This window comes from Hyperoodon ampullatus (assembly GCF_949752795.1).
Source record: "Hyperoodon ampullatus genome assembly, chromosome: 8".
Lineage (NCBI taxonomy): Eukaryota > Metazoa > Chordata > Mammalia > Artiodactyla > Ziphiidae > Hyperoodon > Hyperoodon ampullatus.
Window position 1 is genome coordinate 86,104,539 of NC_136921.1, and position 21,411 is coordinate 86,125,949.

The 21,411-nt window shown below is 35.8% G+C and overlaps 1 protein-coding gene across 2 annotated transcripts in view; it reads right to left on the reverse strand.

The window, feature by feature from the left end:
* Positions 1 to 21,411, reverse strand: part of TLK1 (tousled like kinase 1) — a gene marked incomplete at both ends in the record, with an annotated part of 153,982 nt that overhangs the window by 36,909 nt on the left and 95,662 nt on the right. For both annotated transcript variants that reach the window (XM_079710742.1, XM_079710743.1), the window contains 7 exons: positions 7,867 to 8,055; positions 11,262 to 11,398; positions 11,513 to 11,623; positions 15,987 to 16,079; positions 17,113 to 17,202; positions 18,923 to 19,018; positions 20,497 to 20,543. In XM_079710742.1, coding sequence (XP_079566868.1) covers positions 7,867 to 8,055; positions 11,262 to 11,398; positions 11,513 to 11,623; positions 15,987 to 16,079; positions 17,113 to 17,202; positions 18,923 to 19,018; positions 20,497 to 20,543 — 763 coding nt within the window. The remainder of the gene's footprint in view (positions 1 to 7,866; positions 8,056 to 11,261; positions 11,399 to 11,512; positions 11,624 to 15,986; positions 16,080 to 17,112; positions 17,203 to 18,922; positions 19,019 to 20,496; positions 20,544 to 21,411) is intronic.

Sequence of the window (21,411 nt, forward strand, 5' to 3'; positions counted from 1 at the left end):
TTTTTTTTTTTTGCGATACGCAGGCCTCTCACTGTTGTCATCTCTCCCATTGCGGAGCACAGGCTCCGGACGCACAGGCTCAGTGGCCATGGCTCACGAGCCTAGCCGCTCTGCAGCATGTGGGACCTTCTCGGACCGGGGCACGAACCCGTGTCCCCTGCATCAGCAGGTGGACTCTCAACCACTGCGCCACCAGGGAAGCCCCTGCATTTACTTTTATAAGCGATATTAGACTGTAACTTTCCTTCCTTGTACAGTCTTTCTTGAATTTTGAGAAGACTGTGCTGGCCTACATAAAATAAGTTGGAAGTGTTTCTGCCTTAGCTGCTCTTCAAAAGTTTTTAAAAGATTAGCACTATTTCTTCCTTAATTGGTTGGTAGAATTCATAGAGGAAGTCCTCTGTACCTGGAGTTTTCTATGATCAAAGATTTTAATTACAGGTTAGATTTCTTTAACAGTTACAGAACTATCTGATTTTGTTTCTTCTAGTGTCAATTTTGTTAAGTTGTATCTTTCTAGAACTTTATCCATTTCACAAACATTTTCAATTTAAGTCATTTACAATATTTTGTTTTCCTTTAAATACCTGTAGACTCTGTAGCAGCATTCCCTTCTTCATTCCTGATAATGGCTGTCATTTCTCTCTTCCTTGTTTCCCATCTTATTAGTCCCCTCACCCACAAAAACACCCCACACACCTGTTTTGGATTGGTCGATTCTCTATATTGTATGTTTGTTTCCTGTATCAACATTTCTGCTCTTTCCTTTCTTCTCCTCCTTCTGTGGTTAATTCTGCTCATCTTCTGACTTACTGAAATAGATGTTCAGTTTATAAAGTTTTAGTTTTTCTTCTTTTCCTATATATGTATATAAGGCTATAAATTTCCCTGTAGATATTGTTTCAGATTTATCTCACAAATTTTTGCTATGTAGCACTTTCACTATCATTCATCTAAAACTATCTTCTCATTTCCATTGAGACTTTTGCACTATCTTTTTTGTTTCTGATTTCTAGTTTAATTCCACTGTGGTCAGAGAACATATTCCATACGATTCCAATCCTTTAAGTTTCACCCATGAGTTCTACCGAACATTTAAGGAAGAAACAATGTCAGTCTTACATAAACTCTATCAATCCTTTGAAATTTGCTGAGGCCTGCTTTATGACCCAACATGGTCAATTTTTATAAAAGTCCACATTTAAAAAGAACATACATTCTGCAAATGTTAGGAGGTTACATGCTCATTAGGTCAAGTCTGTCAATCCCACTGAATTTTTCTATACCCACACTATATGTTCTGTTTTATATTGTTTTTATTTATTTATTTATTTATTTTTTTGCGGTACGCGGGCCTCTCACTGCTGTGGCCTCTCCCGTTGCGGAGCACAGGCTCCAGATGTGCAGGCTCAGCGGCCATGGCTCACGGGCCCAGCTGCTCCGCGGCATGCAGGATCTTCCCGGACCGGGGCATGAACCCGTGTCCCCTGCATCGGCAGGCGGACTCTCAACCACTGCGCCACCAGGGAAGCCCTATATTGTTTTATTTTTATCTACTTGTTCTATTACTAAGACATGTGTGTGTTGAAATCTCCCATTATAATTTGTGGATCTGTCCTTATCTCCTGAAAGTACTGTCAAATTTTTATCTGTCTTGAGGGTATGTTACTATGCACACAAATTTAGAATTATTGTATGTTCCTAGTGATTTTAAACTTTTATAGTTATGAAACAATCACCTTATTTCCTGTAATTTTTTTTTGCTTTAAATTTTACTTACTGTCTCTGATATAATACGGCTTTCTTTCAGTTGGTATTTGACTAGAATGTTTTCTTTCTTAACTTTTATTTCTAATATATTTTTCCCCCCTTTGGCTGCTTTTGAGAATTTCTCTTTGCCTTGATTTTCTGAAATTTCATTATCATGTGTATGGGTGAGTATTTCTTTATATTCATCCTACTTGGAATTCTCTGGCCTTCATGAATCTATAGACTGATCTCGCTCATCTGTTTTAAAATATTCTCAGTTATCTAATCTCTGAACATTGCTTTTGCTCCATTCAAGATTGTCTTTCTACAGAGTCAGCTGACTTGTCAATAGTAATAATTTAAGTCAGAAGACAGTAAAATAGTATCTTCAAATAACTACCAACCTAAAATTCTAAAACCAGTAAAGGGACTTCCCTGGTGGTCCAGTGGGTAAGACTCCACACTCTCAATGTAGGAGGCCCGGGTTCAATCCCTGGTCAGGGAACTAGGTCCTGCATGCATGCCACAACTACAGAGTTCGCATGCCACAGATGAGAGTCTGCATGTCACGATTAAGAGGATGCATGTCGCAACTAAGAGTCCCAAAGCTGCAACTAAAGATCCTGCACGCCCCAACTAATAAGACCTGGTGCAGCCAAAATAAATGAATTTTTTAAAATAAATAAATAAATAAAACCAGTAAAAATATTTCAAGAATGAAGGCAAAATAGTTATTTTCAGACCAACAAAAACTGAAAGACATCACTACCAACAGACCCACACTGAAAGGAAATTTCTAAAGGGTATTCTTAGGCAAAAAGATCTTACTCGAGGTAAAATCAGAGATGTAGGATAAATGAACAAAACAGTGATAAATACATAGGTAAAGTTTAGATGAACACTGACTATACAAGACAATGTCTTTAGGTAGGGGTGTGTGTGTATATATATGTATGTATATACACAACATACTTCTAATACAGAAAAAGAATAAAATAAACAAAAACTAAGCAATCCAAGAAAAGGTAAGAAAAAGGAAAAATGGACAGAGACTAGGCAGGATAAATAGAAAGCATGAGAAGAAAGATGAGATTTAAGCCCTAATAAATAAGTAAATACATGAAATTAAAATGGATTAAATTCACCAATAAAAGATTTTTTCAGACAGGATTTTAAAAAAATCAATTACACATTTGTAAAAACCCAGAGAATATACAATACCAAAAGTGAATCCCCATGTACACTACACTTTGGGTGTCAATGCTGTGTCAATGTAGGGTCATCAGTGGTAACACATGTACCACTCTGGTGGAGGATATGTTGATCGTGGGAGAGGCTGTGCACGTGTGGGGACAGCAGGTATATGGAAACCATACTTTCTGCTCAATTTCGTTGTAAACTAAAACTGCTCTAAAAATACATCTTATTACTTAAAAAAAGTCAGTTATGTTAATTACAGAAACAAGCAATCAATCAAATAACAACTTCATGCTATACAAATTATAAGCTTGAGTTAAAATTTAAGCTTTAAATGAGAAAAGAGTGACCTCTAAAACTTCACTCATATAAAATATAAGGTAAAATATTGTTGTTTACTTTGCAATCATCTTCCGTGAAACACAAAGTATACAGATAAAATCAAAACAATTTAAAACATATTTAACATGAAGTCTAAATCTCAATTAACATGTATTAATAATATACAATTAAAGCAGGGATCATTTAGACATTATCCACAGCTAATACTAGCTATGCAAACTATCTACTCTGAATAGTAAATTTTTGTGACTGAAATGAGAAATTACTACCTAAAAAACTTGACTGAATCTTGCTGGTAGTTAAAAATTAGTTAAGAGCCAGGAACCATGCAAGTACTTTATAAGCATCACCTCATATCATCCTTTCAACATTATGATGTAGGTACTTTCACAAGGAAATGGAGGCTCTAAGAAGTAAAACAGCTTACCAAAAATACAACCTGGAAGAGTCAGGGCTGAATTCCATATCTGTCTGACTACAGAGCTTAAAATGCTAACCACTACATAATAGTGACTTTATTTTCTGTATTAATTTCTTGATAGAAAAATAATGAAAAATTCATGATCTCTATTCTAATAACTATGCCAGATGTTCTGCACAAACAGGGATTCAAAAGAAGTTTTCAGAAGACAGTTGCAAAGCATGGCTGCTAAAATCAAATTAATATATATGAATCAAAGTGCTTCTGTGTCTTTTTTCCCTATTTAAATCTATATTTGTATAAGGATCCAATCTAACTGCCATGTAGTATTACTTCATTTGCCACTCCAGGAACGCACAGCAGTGTAAGTTCTAAGTCAACATATGCAATAAAATGGGATGGCAATGAGACAAGTCTACAACTAATAAACTACAGTTAGGGCTGTTAGCACCATAGAAGACAAGTCGGAAGCACAACACCTGTGGCAAACTAGAAAAAATGGCCTTCTGAGAAGAAGAAAATGAAATTCAATCAAATGCTTATGTACTGTAACTTAGTATTTACTGACCACTTTCCATATGCCAGGAACTGGACTAGATATTGGAAGTATAGAGATAAAATAGTGAGATAGGCGCTTCCCTGGTGGCGCAGTGGTTGAGAGTCCGCCTGCCGATGCAGGGGACACGGGTTCGTGCCCCGGTCCGGGAAGATCCCACATGCCGCAGAGCGGCTGGGCCCGTGAGCCATGGCCGCTTAGCCTGTGCGTCCGGAGCCTGTGCTCCGCAACGGGAGAGGCCGCAACAGTGAGAGGCCCGCGTACCGCAAAAAAAAAAAAAAAAAAAAAAAAAGTGAGATAAATGTTACAATATTGACAGGCATGTACAAAAGGCACCTAACTTCAGGGGAAATGGGAAAGAAACTGGGAAGAAAAAAGGTCAAAGAGGATTTCCTATTGGAATTGGCGCTGGAGGCAAGACTTTAATGATAAATAGAAAATGAGACAGGTAAAGAAAGGCAAGGAACAAGATGTACAAAAGCACAGAAACAAGAAAGCATAGTCCATTTAGATAAAGACCTGAAAGAGTTTAATATAGGATGCATAGGGCAGACATTGGAGAATGAGAGAAAAAAGAAGGCCTATACAGGGTTTTCATGAGAGTGAATTTTATCTTGAAGGCCAGTGAAGGTTAAACATGAAAATGACATGATGAGATATGTAACAAACAGTAATTTAAGTTTAAAAAATAAAAAGAGCGATGAGGTCCTATAGTAAGATAGTGGTAATGAAGACTGACAGATACAAAAATGTTATGGAAATAGACACAAAGAACAAGGGAAAGGCAAACATCTAAGATGTTTCTAGTGTCATTAACTGAGTGAATGATGATGCTGTGACTGAATATACAGAGGGCACTATGGCAATACCTCAAAGTGATAATTAACTCCTATCCTTCAAGGATCAAGGAAAAGCTCTCAAGAGGAGGCAATATCTAGTATGGGATTTTAAAGGTGAGCAGAAATTAAGACAATGGGTTCGAGTTTAAAACTTGGTGGTGTACATATATACACTAATATGTCTAAAATAGATAGCTAATAAAAACCTGTTGTAAAAAAAACCCAAAACAAACAAACTAGGTGGTGAGTGGGAGGCACTGGTCAATGCCAAAAGATGAGGCTAGAGAGGTCAGAAGCTGCCAAGTCAGAAGTGCTTTTTGGATGATACCACTCAAGCAATGGAGAGCTATGTTAGGTTTATAAGGAAGAAAAAGAAAGGACCATATTTTTATTTTGGAAAAAGAGATTCTGACTCCAAGTTGAAAATGTATTCAAGGCCTAGACCAAAGCTGAAAGGTGACAGGGTGGATAGGGGTGGGGAGAGAGAACCCAAGTAAGAGGCGGCAGGGGACGCATTTGAGCTCTAGAAGATTGGGTGTCTACAGGGGTGGAGTTAAGCTAACACACACTTTCCCCTGTATAATTGCTCATCTATCCATCTACCCTTTTTAAAGCAACAAATTTACTAATTTATGGAAAGTAAATCGTTTGTTGTCGTTTTTTAATATCAAGAGCCAAAGGATTTAATTCCAACTTACAACAACCCCTCCAAAAATTAGGAAAGGCTTAAAGAAGGAAGTATGTTTTAGACTTCAAAAAATAAGATTATCATCACCTGTTTATTAAAGGAAAATAAAATGAAAATGGATTAAGAAAAATAAATGGAATCTTGATCAAAAAGCTATGAGTGACAACCAGAATTCTGGCATGTGGAACTGCGAGGATGGTGGTACCATGTACTAACTGAAAAAACATGGGAGGTGGCAAGGGGTGTGCGTGTGCGTGCGTGTGTGTCTGTGGGGGGGTATCTATGTGGAGAGAGAGAGAGAAGAGAGAGAGAGAGAGAGAAAAAGAGGGGGTGTCGGGGGGACTGAAATGGGAACGATAAAAATAAACACAGTTTTTATTTTGTGTGTTTAGTAAATACAGTTTTTTTTGTTTTTTGTTTTTTTTTTGCAGCATGTGGGCCTCTCACTGTTGTGGCCTCTCCCGTTGCGGAGCACAGGCTCCGGACGCGCAGGCTTAGCAGCCATGGCTCACGGGCCTAGCCGCTCTGCGGCACATGGGATCTTCTTCCCAGACCGGGGCACGAACCCGTGTTCCCTGCATCGGCAGGTGGACTCTCAACCACTGCGCCACCAGGGAAGCCCCGTAAATACAGTTTTGAACAGGCTGCACTAAAGGCTCTCTCTCGTGAGGCATTTAAGTACCAATATCAGCTAAGCAAGGATATGACATTCAAGATTGAGATACAAACATCTGATGATACTCAAGAGAGAAAAGTGGGCTGGAGACAGAAGTTTGGAGGTCAGCAGGATATACATGCTAACTGAAACCCTAGGAGTAGCTAACATGCAAGGAGAATACACAGAGTAAGAAGTAAGATGGCCTAGGACAGATTCTTAAAATCCTACATTTTACAAATTGGTAAGGTAAATGATGTCCGAAGAAGAGACTGAGAAGATGTAGCCAGATAAGTTAAAATGAAAATTAGGAGAACAGGTTATTTCAAAAACTAAGAAAGAGCCTTTTGGGAAAAAGTCAACAATATCCAATGCTGCCAAGTTAAAGACTCAAATGTCTATGGTATTTAGCATCAAGGAGATAATCTTTAAAAGAACAATTTCAGTTAAGAAATGAGCGATTTGGAAAGTGAGGCAGAAGAGACTGCAAGCACAGGCAAGTCTTTCAGGAAACCTAGTTATAAAGATGACAGAATATGGAGACTGGAGGGATTTAAATTGAGGGAGAATTTTTTTGTTTTGTTTTGTTTTTTAAAAGGAAGGAACCAGTAGAGAGCAAAAGGCTGAAGATGTAAAATAAAGGAGGTATCAATAGAAGAGGTCCCTGATGTAGCAGGGGATGGGCTTCAAAGCATAGATGAAACATTATTTCTCAACAAAGGAGAAACATATTAAATATAAAACGGAGGGTATGTATATGTGTTTTCTACTCACATAAACTTGTATAAGGTCTTATAGAACAGAAAAATTATATAAATTAGATTGCATCTATACACTGAAATTCTAACAATGGTGTTCTCTGTGGGATGGGGTCAAGGTCTGTACTGTTTCATTATGTTATTTCATATTCTCTGAATTTCCTATGATAAGTACATAACAATTTTTTTTAAATGTCTTTGACTTTTGAATTATAAAAAGTAATTCATCATTAAAGCAGAAAACCTAGCAAACAAAGAGAAGCAGAAAGGGGAAAAACAATACCTATAACCTCTGAATGAGCTGCTTTCATAGGCTGAGATTACTTAACATTCTCTCAGAAAAAGGAACACTAATAGGAATGTTGAATTGGAATAATTAATACTGATAACTGACTCTATCATTCAGACATGGAAGAAAAAGTGGATTCCAGCCTCTTCTTAGCTACCTAAGTCTTCATTTTAAAAGAGGATTAGTAAATCTCCACTTAGGTAGAATTCAGATTTAGGGGCTTACTATTAGTTTAGAAGTAAATTTTTTCAATACTGCCTTCCTTCCTGGCCATAATGATTTTTACTACTTACTTAAAAATAACATCCATTACTAACATTCATGCTCACTGGCAACAACTTAAAAAAAAGAAAATTAAAAACGCAGGCTTACAGTTGTGGTAAATTTGGTCTAACAAAAGGATCATTTTCTGCTCCATTGACTGCTTTGTTTTTCCTTTGTTTTGGTTCAGAATTGGTAGAGGGTGCCTGAGAATTATTAGCTGTGGGAGGTTTGCGTTTGGCTAGAAGTTTCCTTTGCCTTTCAATATCTTCCCTTTGCTGATTCACCCATTCTTGTTGCCTGCATAAAAATAAATGTAAAAGAAAATTAACCTTCCATTACTTTTCACAGTTAAAACATGAAAATACATTAGTTAAACATGAAAAATCATATAATATAAATTTGTAACCTTATGGTTCCACCCTTGTGAACCAACACCTTCTCATTGTCCACGTCTCATTTGAAACATTCATTTCTGAATAAGGTCTTCCCTAAACCCCCTGAACTAGAAGATGTGCTGCCACATATAATTTCATAGTACCTTGTAGCTCCCCAGCTCCTCCTTTCTAACAAATATTCCTACAGACGCCTGATCAGAATGTGTCTGGTTAGACTAAATCACTCCATGAGAACAGAGACCACAACTATTTTATACCCTTAGTGCCCAGCACAGTGACTGGCACATGCTAGGCATTCAATAAATATTTGTTGAATAAAATAAATGAGCTATTAAAAACAAAAGAACTAACAAAGTTAAAGAGTAGGTTTTATACATGCATCTCATTATTTACTGTTTAAAGAAAAACTTACAAAAGAGAAATGTGAATTTAGTAGAGTGTTATTTTCTAAATGTATCTCTGTCAAATTCTGGGAATGGGTAAGTGATATTTTGAAATGAAACAAAAATTGACCTCAGAAATTTAGGAAGAAAGAAAGAATTTTAACACTTTAAGGAGAAAATAGCAAGAAAAATTTACATGGCTTTGAAAAATGGGCAATTAATGCAAGTAAAAATATTACTGCTTCCAACTGAAGCTTTTTAAAACCATCCCATCATACAACACCTTAAGCTTGTTCTAATATAATTATGTTCCCTCTTAGGTCACCTCACCACACTAGGAAAAAATTTAAGACGCTACATGGTGGTGACACTCAGATTTAGAACAAGTCAAGTATTTCAATTCCTTGCTCCCCCGCCCCTATTCAAACCAGAACTAAAGAACTTCTACTATGCTGACGAAGAATTGGTTTTACATAAATTTCCTTGTCCTATGGTTCTAGCCAGGTAGTAGCAGAACATGGTAGGAGGGAAAGAATCAAGAATCATCTAGGTAAAAGAGTAAAACGGTGGAGAAAAATCTCAAGAATAGCAAAGTTAGAATAAGACTTTAATCCAGTTTTCTCCTTGAAGTGGTTATAAATACTTTCAATTTATTTAAAAATTAATTTTAAAGCTGGTTTCGGGTATAATCAAGATGTTATTAATGAAAATAAACAGCAATAACCTACTGAAATAATGAAAGAAAAGAATTACTGGAATGGATATATATCTAATCCCCGATTATTCAGTAATGACCTACATTTTAGAGATTATTAATATAATACTACTGGGCTTCCCTGGTGGTGCAGTGGTTGAGAGTCCGCCTGCCGATGCAGGGGACACGGGTTCGTGCCCCAGTTCGGGAAGATCCCACATGCTGCAGAGCGGCTGGGCCCGTGAGCCATGGCCGCTGAGCCTGTGCATCTGGAGCCTGTGCTCCGCAACAGGAGAGGCCACAACAGTGAGAGGCCCGCGTACCGCAAAAAAAAAAAATAATAATAATAATACTGATTTTTATTTATTTCTCTTCTCATCCTCCAACTACTTTGGGTTATATCACAGATATATAGCTTGATATACACTGATAAATACCAACTGCTTGATATAAAATATGTATATGTAACAACATAGAGTAGGCCCTCAGTAAATGTTTATTAGTAATAAGAAATGCAAGTAATTTTTTAAAAACTAGATTACTGCTTTATTATAAAAGGATACAACTCAGAAATAGCCAGATGGAAGAGATGCATAGGGCAAGGTATGGAGAAAAGACATGGAGTTTCCACGCTCTCTCTGAGCCTGATATCCTCCCCAAATCTCTATATGTTCACCAACCCAGAAGCTCCAATTTTACTCTTTTTTTTGACAGCTCAATGGAGAAATTTTAACAACCGGCAGAGTTTATATTTTAAATTCATATTATTAGTTTATATTTAAGGATATATTATATAAACTTCTCTTTTATTCATTACCAGGACAACTGTAGACCTGGGTTTAGTAGCTCAGAAAAACACTCGAAAATTTTAAGTTCTATCTCGACTGTATTTCCTACTCTCCATTTCTACTGTTAATATTTTAGCTCAAGCCTTATCACCTTTCATTTGGATGCTTCACCATCTGAACTGTCAACAATCTATGTTCTTTACAATATTATTCCCCCATCACCACCAGCTCCCTTTCTAAAACTCAAATCTGACCCCACACACCACACATAACACTGTACGAGCTCCCTATTATCCACAGAATTAAAACCCAAACTTCCTACCATCATAAAGACACTGTCCTTCATTACAGTATACCTCACACCCAGCACAGTTGTGTTGAACAGAAGCTGGATAAATCAACTGAGACAGAGAGAAGACCATTCTGGAGATAGAGAGAAGACCATTCTGTGCTTAAGTCCTGGGAACCAGTGTTTGAAACAGCAGTTTTTAAGTGATATTATGTGAAATAAAGCTTTGCCTCCATTTTCCATTTAACTGGACTGACTCTGGGAAAGCTGATTTAGATGCTGGCACCACTCTTGCTTTAAAGGTTTTTAAAAGTTTTCCAGCTAAAAAAACCCCAAAAAAACAAAAGGAGGAGCACAGATCCCAGCTCAACACATAAACAGTCAACCTACCCTTAGCTACAACCATCTGAACTCAAGAAAACATGGCAACAACGATTTCTCCATTTTAAAGTTTACCTCAGAAGTGCTAAAGCCACATGCTCAGTTCAACTGACTTATGAGTTACTATGTCTGAGGCTGCAGAGAAAATGTTTGTGTCTTTTCCATAGGAATAGACAGCAGGCAAGTGCTGAAGTAATAAGGACTGGGGAATGGGGCGGGGGGGAGAACTAAGCAGAAAAATCCCAAGATACATAGATATAAATCTTCCAATGAAAGTTAAAACTTTTAACAATTTCTCTCCCAACTAACCTATAAAAAGCTAGATCAGTTTATGTTCTGGAAAAGTCATATTTAGAATAATACATCATACTGTACAAATGAAGGCTAACTAATCAAGAGGTCTGCTAAAGCTAAAATTGTAATGCCTGTTCTATGTTCCTTTCAAATGTATTAAATTCTGATTTCAAAGAGTAGTAAGGAGTAGATATAGAACATAATTCCAAATCTATAATCTTTGAAAGTAATGAAAACCCAAAGGAATACTAAATTTTTTAAAATGTAAGAGTGACTAACTTTACAAGATTTTGAAATGCAAAACCATCTGTCCATTGTTCAGTAAATGAAGCACCATGTCTAACGGTCGTGAAATGCCCAAGGCGTAATCTATCTTGCATACTCTTCTCTCTGCTTGACAGTTTTTCTTGTGTACTCTGAAAAAAGGAGGAAAAATCATCATTCAATTTTATTAATTTAAATTTTAAAAGCATACAAGGTAAAAGGGGCTAGTGAAAGGAGAGGGAAAATTTATTGAACTTTTAATTTACCTTTTCGATAAGTAGTTTCTTGCTCATTGATATGCACTTATTTAATCGTTCTTTGTATTTTTCAAGTAATTTCTGTTGTTCATCTATCTGCCGTCTGAGATCACAATTAGCCTACAACATAAGCAGACGATGAAAAAAGGTCTACAATTTGTGTATATGAGACATTTAAGAATATTTATACATTTTGAACGAATTTCATAAAGAGATTAATAAGATTAAGTATTTGAATATGATACTAAAAAATTTGTTAAAATATCTACTTACCATGGGAATAATACTGTTATTTGCTGCTTAATTGTGTAGTGGAAAAGTACATGGAATTTGTATCCATACTCCATGGGTTCAAATCCACACTCTAGGATATATAATCTGGGCTAAGTCAAACAAGTTATCTGAACCTTAGCTCAGTTTTCTTATTTCTAAAACAGAGCAACACCATTCTATCTCATTTAATTAAAAATAACTGAAATATAGTAATACAAAGCGTCTAACACTTAAAAATGAATGTGAGTTCTCTTCCATCTTTTGTAACTAATAAAACTTTTTTCTCCATTAAACTTGTGGAAGACACTGCAGATGCCCATCCAATAGCTAACTATTCTCACCATCTTTCTTGGTCATATGAATACAAATTTTGTTAACTTTGCAGGCAGCCATACGCTCAGGCAAGGGTCTTCTCTCTAAACTCAGAAGATGAGTCTGATTAGTCTAGTACAGTCAGTCACCAGGGAACAACCTGGAGAGCTTGTTGGAACACAGATTACTGGAACCCATTCCCGGTTTCTGAATTAGTAGCTCTAGAGTAAGCTCTAAAAGTTTATTTCTAATAAGTTCCCTAGTAATGTTGATGCTTCTGGTCTGGGGATCATTCTTTGAAAACCATATGTCTAGGCCAATCATGGTGGAAGCCAAAAGACAGCGGCATAATACATCAAAAATGCTGGGAGAAAATACTGCTGCCAACCTAAAAGTATGTATCTAATAAAATTGTTTTCCAAGGAAAAGGGTAAAATAAAGATACTTTCAGAGGAACATAAATGGAATTTAGCATCAGACCCTTATCATTAGGTGCAATTCAAACAGAACCCCAACAAATTGTTTGTGTGAAACTGAAAAACTGACTCTAACACTTCTCTAAGACAGCAAAGGGCCAAAAATAGCCAAAAAGGAGATGGTACTTGTTCAACCACACATCAAGATTTAATATAAACCTAGAGTAATTATAATCACCCAAATCTCTCCTTCTTCCGTAGTAATGGAAAACCAACATTTTATTCTGGATTGATATATGTCTAGCTAAAAGACTGTATTTCCCAGCTTCCCTTGCAGCTAACGATGGTCAGTGAAATGTAAGCAGAAGTTGTTCAGTGGAATACCCAAGAAGGCTGCACACAGAATTGCTGCATTTTTATTTCCTTCCTCTTCCTGTTTTCTGCTTAAGAACACAGATATCATAACTGTGACTCTAATAAATATTTTGTACCTTGATATGATCTTCAAGATGAAGGCCATGTACTAAGGGTGAAAGAGCAGAAAAACTGAAGGAGCCAAGATCCTATATGACACTGTGAAGCCATCACACCTGGGCTGCCCCCTTCTGCTCTTCTCTCAAAAAATAATATTGTGTCTCATTTAAAGTACTGCTGTTTATAGAAACCTGTCCAGACACCTACGGCCTGAGCAGCTCAGCTGTTTCTGCTTGATAGCAAGGCTCTGCCTGGCCGGAAATAAAGCACGGCCAGTGAAATGGCATTTCCACAAAACCTACTACCTTCCATTCAAAGGCCTGTGGCCCCTTATGCTTTGTCCAGGGGGATAACAGCCCAACCACACACATGTAGACATCGCTGTCTGGACAGATGAACAGGCTCCAGGCCCTCCTCAGTCACATCTGGGATGAATGGTCAGTGTGGCAGTAGCAGCTGCAATTGCAGTGCCCCACCCAGCCTCCCTCACTAGCCCAGGAGCCAGGGAAAGACCCCAGGGAAAGGCCTCCACCCTTCTCCTCACAGAGGTGAGCAGCATTCTGAGAAAAGGAAAGCCTGTCTTGGGTGTGTTAGTGAGGGGCACTGTGTTCCATGGGTTATCCCAGCGCCATTTCCTCCTGGGCCTGCTATGAAAGGGCCCACCTCCATCCTCAACTGGATTTGGTTTTGGGCAGGTGACTCAGTGGGCAGGAGACTCTGTGCCCTCACGCTCTGACTTGGAGCCCCCTTTTCTGTTCTACTCTCAAAAAATAATACTGTATATCATTTAAAGTACTGTTGTTTATGTTCTCTGTTACTAACAGCCGAAGACAATTGCTAAATGATAAAAAGATGCTGTGGTACCAGTATAGGAATACACAAATAGAATAGAACTTAACACAGAACACAGAAATAGATCCACTTGTATATGAAAATGAGACTGCATGATGGGGCTGGCAGTAAAAAGTGGACTTTTAATTCCGTGGTCTGGACAACTGGTTCTCTACATAGAAAGAAATTAAAATGAAACCTTACTTCACACTATACCCAAAAATAAATCCCAGTGAGATTTACAACTTGTACTGAAAAAGGAGACTATAAAACTTTTAAAAGAAAATATAGAAGAACATCTTTATGATATTAGGGATAAAAACAACAAATTATTTTGGTATACTTTTGATAATAATTTGGTACAAACTATAAATAAAAAGATAATTTAATCATATAAATTTTAAATGATCTAATCATCAAAAGACAGTACAAAGAAATAAAAAGATAATTCACACACTGGGAGAAAAATCAACATATATGGGCAACAAAAAACTGATATCAATTTAAAAAACAACAGGAACCCATTAAGAAAAATGAGCCAAAAAAAATGATCATTTACTTCACAGAAGAAATACAAATAGTTAATAAATATTTTTAAAGATGCTCAAAAAATAAAGTGAATGCATAATAACAAATACCTTGTTACACTCATTAAATTGAACCCCCAAATTAAATATGATTAGAATGAACTTTGGCAAGGATAATAAGCAATAAGATTATTTCTTGCTCATTGTTGGTGGAATGGAAACTGATCCAACAACCTTGGGGAAAATTTGCTATTATAAAGTAGAGTTTAAGATATGCATGCCCTATACTCTGGCCATGTCTCTCCTAAGCATATACCATAGAGAAATTCTTCCACATGTGCCACAGAGATGGGTACAAGAACATTCTTAGCAGAACTGTTCATACTAGCAAAAAGTAGAAATAAAATGTCCACCAAGAGCAGAAAAGATAAATTATAATATATTCATATAATGCCTTACTATATAGCAGTGAAATGAACAAACTATTACATGACAATCCCACATATAATGTTTAGTGAAAACAAGCAGGGCAAAATGGTACAAACTGTAATTTTGTAATTTATATAAAGTTCAAAAATAAAGTGAAATAATATGTTGTTAAGAATGTATAAGATATATGTAATAAACTATAAAGAAACATAAAGGCATAATAAATAAATAAATACAAAATTTAGAATAGTGGTTAATGGTAAAGGGATGTGAGAGAGTGAATGGGATGGGACCAGGAAAGGCACACTGGATGTTTCAAAGGTATCAGTAATTATATGATCACGGATGATGGTTTCATTGAGTTTCTATACCAATGGTTCTCAGTGTTGGCTAAATTAGCCGTTAAAACTACCAATGCCCAAGCCCTATGTCATATCAATTTAATCAGAAACCCTCAGGGTGGAGTTTAAGCATCAGTACTTTTTATAAAGTGCCTTCCACACTTTCCCTCCAGTGATTCTAATGAGCAGCTAGGGGTGAGAACCACTGCTTTACCCCTTACTCAACTATTAGGCATACTTTCTGATGTGTCTTTTTATAAAGTTTCCATTAAAAATCTCACAAAATTGCAGTAGTTACTTCCTCTAGTATAGTGTCAAATGGCAGTCAGGTTTATAAGAAAATCAATTAACTTTAAAACTACCATGGGGGCTTCCCTGGTGGCGCAGTGGTTGAGAGTCCGCCTACTAATGCAGGGGACAAGGGTTCATGCCCCGGTCCGGGAAGATCCCACATGCTGCGGAGCAGCTGGGCCCGTGAGCCATGGCCACTGAGCCTACGCGTCCGGAGCCTGTGCTCCGCAACGGGAGAGGCCACAACAGTGAGAGGCCCGTGTACCGCCAAAAAAAAAAAAACAGAAACAAAAAAAACCAAACTACCATGAAATGGATATCTGTCTTAGGATAGTTGATCAAGTAAAAATAAATTTTATAAACTTCTATTTCTCCAACTGTTTCTCAATTCACATTTAAGAGCTAATAAAATAGTTTTTATCGTTTACTAGTTGATACTTTCAATTATGTACTTACACTAAAAGAAAAGGCTTATTTTTTTTCCAGTAATAGAGTTTTTTTTTTTTTACAATGTAAGTATTTTCTCACCAGTTTTACTACTGCCAAATAATTTACTCAAATTTCTCCCCCTCCATGACTTCTTACTTACCCTGAGCAAGTCATCTATACGACCTTCCTTTTTTTCCAGGTCCTGGTTTTTATTACTTTCTAATGCTGCTAACTTCAGCATTGTAAGGTCAGTCTAAACGAAAGAAAGCTATTTTATTACTCCATTATATATATATCACTGCATGCAGACATAAAATCAGATCTTATTCTGATTCTAAAGAGCAAAGAAAGTATTGGAGTTTGTGTGTGTATGTAAAGAGTATCACAAAAAGTCTTACTGCAGTTTTAAGTTTTAATATCTTCAGAAGCATAAGTGCTATAAACTTAAAAGGAAAAAATTTAAAGGTTAATTATTTAAATTTTTAGAATATTGATATGTTCTTCATTAAAATTCAATATAACCACTGCTCTGAGCTATCAACTCTAGCTGACTTTTGAACATGGCAAAAACTTTCACAAGCTGTTTGCTGACTGAAAGCAATGTACTTATAAATCCTGACCTAAAGATCATCCAAAGAAAGAAGTTTTGATGCATGCACAACAGTTTGGACATGACCAGAAAGAAGAAGTATAATGGCAATAAACTACACAACTAAGGTGGCAAGCAAGAAGATCTACTTTTTCAATCCTTAATCTCAGTCATCCAAAAACTGTCACATGTGTGAAATTAAAATGAAAACCTTAGTACTCAAAATTCATAAAACTAAATAACTGTAAAAGATATCTGATTAATTTTCAAATGATTTTTAAGTGTGTAGCATATATGAATATACAAAAATACAGACACATGGAACAAACTGCTTTAATGTCCACTTATAACAAATATAACACTTTCATGAAGATATCAATTATATGTACTTGGATGTTAAGTTCAAAAAGAATCAGTAAACAGAATTGACATGTTATGGTTGTTCTGTTTATTTAATTTGCTTAAAATATATATTTAACCAGTGTGTAACAAAGGACAAGCTGATAGTAAATTGGGTGTTTCAATTTCTCACCCCCTACAAACTGTTTATTTTTGTTTGTTTAGTAATTAGCTTTCTTGGTACAGAATTTTACTTTATGACCATGTCTAAAACAAAGAGAAGACATCTTAATTGTGTGTACAAAGTTGGTCACCAGCTTCTCAGAAGTCATACAAAGAAATTTTAATTACCATTTACCTGAGTAATTTTAAAGGATAACTGCTTTGGTTGTACAATAGGGTGGTCCCCAAAAACTAATGCAGTAGGAGAAGGGCTATTTGGTCGAACCTTAAAAAAAATATTGAAAATTTTACATTAGCAAGAAAAGAAATAGGCTTTTGCTTAGCAATAACTAAACATTTCTTAAGTTTTTATCAGGATAATATTTCAAAACATAATTGGGGACTTCCCTGGTGGCACAGTGGTTAAGAATCTGCCTGCCAATGCAGGGGACATGGGTTCGAGCCCTGGTCCGGGAAGATCCCACATGCTGCAGAGCAACTAAGCCTGTGCGCCACAACTACTGAGCCTGCAAGCCACAATTATTGAGCCCACGTGCCACAGCTACTGAAGCCCGCGCACCTAGAGCTTGTGCTCCGCAACAAGAGAAGCCACCACAATGAGAAGCCTGTGCACTACAACAAAGAGTAGCCCCTGCTCACCGCGACTAGAGAAAGCCCACGCACAGCAACGAAGATCTAACGCAGCCAAAAATAAATAAATAAATTTATTTTAAAAAAAAACATAATTGAACTTAAAAAATTTTTAATCACCATTTATTCAATAAGCATTCATTAAGTACCTCCCTCTTATAAAGCCCAATAAAAGAGACAACCAGCCATATATGTCCTGCCCTCAAGGAACTTAACAATCTGGTGCCATAAAAGCAAATTTAATGCTTTCAATCTGTTAACTAAAACAAGGCCAAACACATTATTTTAAAACAAAAATATTAAACAGATTATAATGGTTCAAAAAGTAAAACTGTAAAGACCTTAATACAGAACTCTTTTAGTAGTAGGTACAATAATGCATGCCCATATGTAGTGTAATATCAATTTACTGATAAGTTTCATGGTTTATCTAGTCACTAGTTTTAAAATACATTCACTGAAAGCAAAAGATTACATCATGTACCAATGCTATCACTACAATTCAAAGTTATTGTTGAATCTTATGCTTTACTTAGTATATGGCAATATGATGTGCCCCAAGGTACAAAATGAATAAGACATTAAGAAGTATATGTCTACAGACAGAACTAGAAAGGGACACTGGAAGTAAAAACAGAGTACTTGAATAAATAAGAGATACTCTGATTTTTAAAAAATTTTAATTCATCTTTAAATTACTGAAAGCCAACATTGTTTTTCTGGTTAGACAATGAACTTTCACATAATGAAAGTAAAAAAAGTAGAATAAAATCCCATATGTAGAAAAATGCATATAAAAGAACTAGGTCTTAAAAATGTCAGAAACAAACCAAAAAGTTATAAGACAATTTTCAGGTCCAAGATCCTTCTCCTATGCCAAACTACATTATCCGAGGCTGATGGCTGCCTAGTCTTTATTTCAGGATTCCCAGAAAGGAATTAATTATGCTACCATTTTAGTGGTTAAGAAATTTAATTGTTAAGATCCCTGACCAGGGATCGAACCTGGGCCCCGGCAGTGAAAGTGCCAAGTCCTAACCACTGGACAGCCAGGGAATTCCTGGTCCCATCATTCTTTTATAGAAACATTACTTCTTTGGGGAACAAATTCCCCCAAATCGAAGAACATGTCTTATAATTAAATCAGGAAATCTTTAACTTAAGAATCTTACTTTCAGAAATAAAATTCTAATAGCATCAAATCATTAAAAAGAATTCAACTCATCTCACAGAATGATTTTTTAAAAGATAAATGCTAATATATGTAAAAGGTCTCAATAAAGACAAATTATAAAAGTTATTCATTCAGTACACATAAACTCTGAGACACAAAGACTACATACATAAAAACTTACAGATGAGGAAGGAGTGGAATGTGAATGTGAATTCTGAGGAGAACGGATTGCAGGAGGTATGCCTCTTACTGGACTTGAGCCATTTCCACCTTGGTACTGAGGGAAAAAGGAAACATCACTATTTATTAACACGTTTAGACAAATATTATTTTAGATATGGCACTATGAATTAATTTAAATATATCTTATTATTATTTTTGTGGCAGACTCAAAGACAAATTCCCCCAAAGCAAAGAACAAGTCTTATTTTTCCTTCAAATTTTAGCACAGTTTCCTAATCCCAAGAAACTTTAACATGTTTACATGTAGATGTTAGTGAACATAATCAACTATCTTAAAACAGAGTTGTCAGTCCCAAGATCTATTAAGTATCCAAATGTTCATAGCACTATAAAAGAACTATACAAACTAAGTCCCTTCTTTTTAACAGCACAAAGTCTAATAAAAAATCAATCCTTTCTTATATGCATAACATGCATTATAGTGCATGACTTAACTGCATATGAAGAGAAGCCAACCTAATCTGTTCCATAGCTTTCTCAAGTCTCATGCTTCTGAACCAAGAATGGAAGGAGAAAACAATTTGCTGCTAATGGCTTCATCTCAGGGTATAGGTATGAATAGCAGAGATGGGGACTTCCTAGTGTGTTCATTAAACAGCTTCCTGCAACCCAGGAGCTTTGTCTAAATTTCTTACCTATAGTGCCTAGCGTAACACTCAGCACACAGTAGGCATCCAAGACGCTTGAGATTTGTTTATTTGATCCTACCTTTGGCAAAGATTTTTAATGATATTAACACTAAGGGACTGACATCAACTAAAGAGCATTAGGTGTATCTTACAGTCTGCAACAGTTTTAGCTTAGACACTGTAAACTCAAGAAAGAGAAACAATGGAGGATAAAATATATATATATATTTTAAACACAGCCCTTCTCCTAATCACCAAATTCTGCTCTCTCTCAAGGAAATATAAATATTTTTCAACTGAGTAGATCATGTTTGTTTTAATAATCACATTAATATTTCATAATGAAAACTGGTAGGCAGGAGTGTTTCTGTGTAGAAGAAAGGAAACATTCCAGACTAAGTAAGAATTTAAATTTACCACTGTTTATTATTTTCAGGGACTCTTAGATTCACATCTCTATCATTATTTAATCTCCATCCACAGGGCTCAACTGTTGCTGTGGTACTGACAGCAGAAAGAATTCTAGAGGCTGGGAGACTTAAAGCTACTCTTTGCTCTTCCATTTAGAATCTGCCTTTACGTAAGCTACTTTATATCTCTGGCTCTCAGTTTCCTCATCTGTAAAATAGGAATACTAATAACACCTGCTTTGACTATCTCCTGGATATAAGCAAATACAGGAGAAAGTACTTTGAAAAATATGATGTGCCATACCAAAGTAAAAGTAAAGTTTAATATTCCTAGGAAGTCAGGACATCACATAGTACTGAAGTTCTGCTCTAATTAAGTAGATAATCAAAAGTTGACTTTGTGCTTCAAACAAATTATTTCAGCCCACAGCAAAATCATATTAAGAACCGAAGATATTTCTCAATGAACTTACTTCAAAATAGTCGCTAATTTTGTGGCCACGTCCCCCAATACTTTTTCCTAAAATACAGAAGTAAAAAATTTTATAGATTTAAAGTCAGTCATGACTATCTACCACATACTATATCAGAAAGAGAATGTGCCGAACTTAATTTCCCTAATACACACAAAAATAATCTATTTAATAAAAAGAATATATTTTAGTTGGGTAGTGATGGGCATCAAAAGAATATTAAGAGCCCTCAGAGGGTCAGATGCCGACTTCAGAATTCCAAAAATCAAACGATATTTCAATAGATACATGTCAATTTTTTAAAGTCCTGATTATGGGAGAATCAAATAAATAAATCATATTAAAAGATCTCTGCTTTTAAAACTATGCTATTCAGATTGCTTAATGGCTAATAATTTCATAAAAACATGTCAATTAATTAAAAAAAAGACAAGTGGCAGCTGTATAATTGACAAACCAATTCATACCTGCAAATAATGATAAAAAAGCTTGGTCAACACAAACCATAACAAACTGACAATAACATGCTTTAATATGAATGCTATTTTGTAAAATGTCTTGGTTTTCTAAAAAGTATTTCCAAATTAATAGGATTTTTAAAAAAATAAACTAGATTTTAAATATCGTCCTTATATGACCATATTGATAGTGATCCAAATTATTACAGATCACAGTTCTTTAATTAAAAGTTTTGCTCTAAAATGGACTTTTCAAAAAAAAAAAACGACAAATAACAAAGAAACAAAATGGACTTTTCATTAGTTTTATAAATCTTGAAGTAAGAAGTTGCTAAGAATTGTGGCGTTTTGCATGGGAGGCATCCATCCTTCACTGGAATTATACTGAATAATTTCTTCAAGCTACAAAAGAAAAACTAATGATAGTATGGAGTCAAAAGCTTTGGATAATATAAAC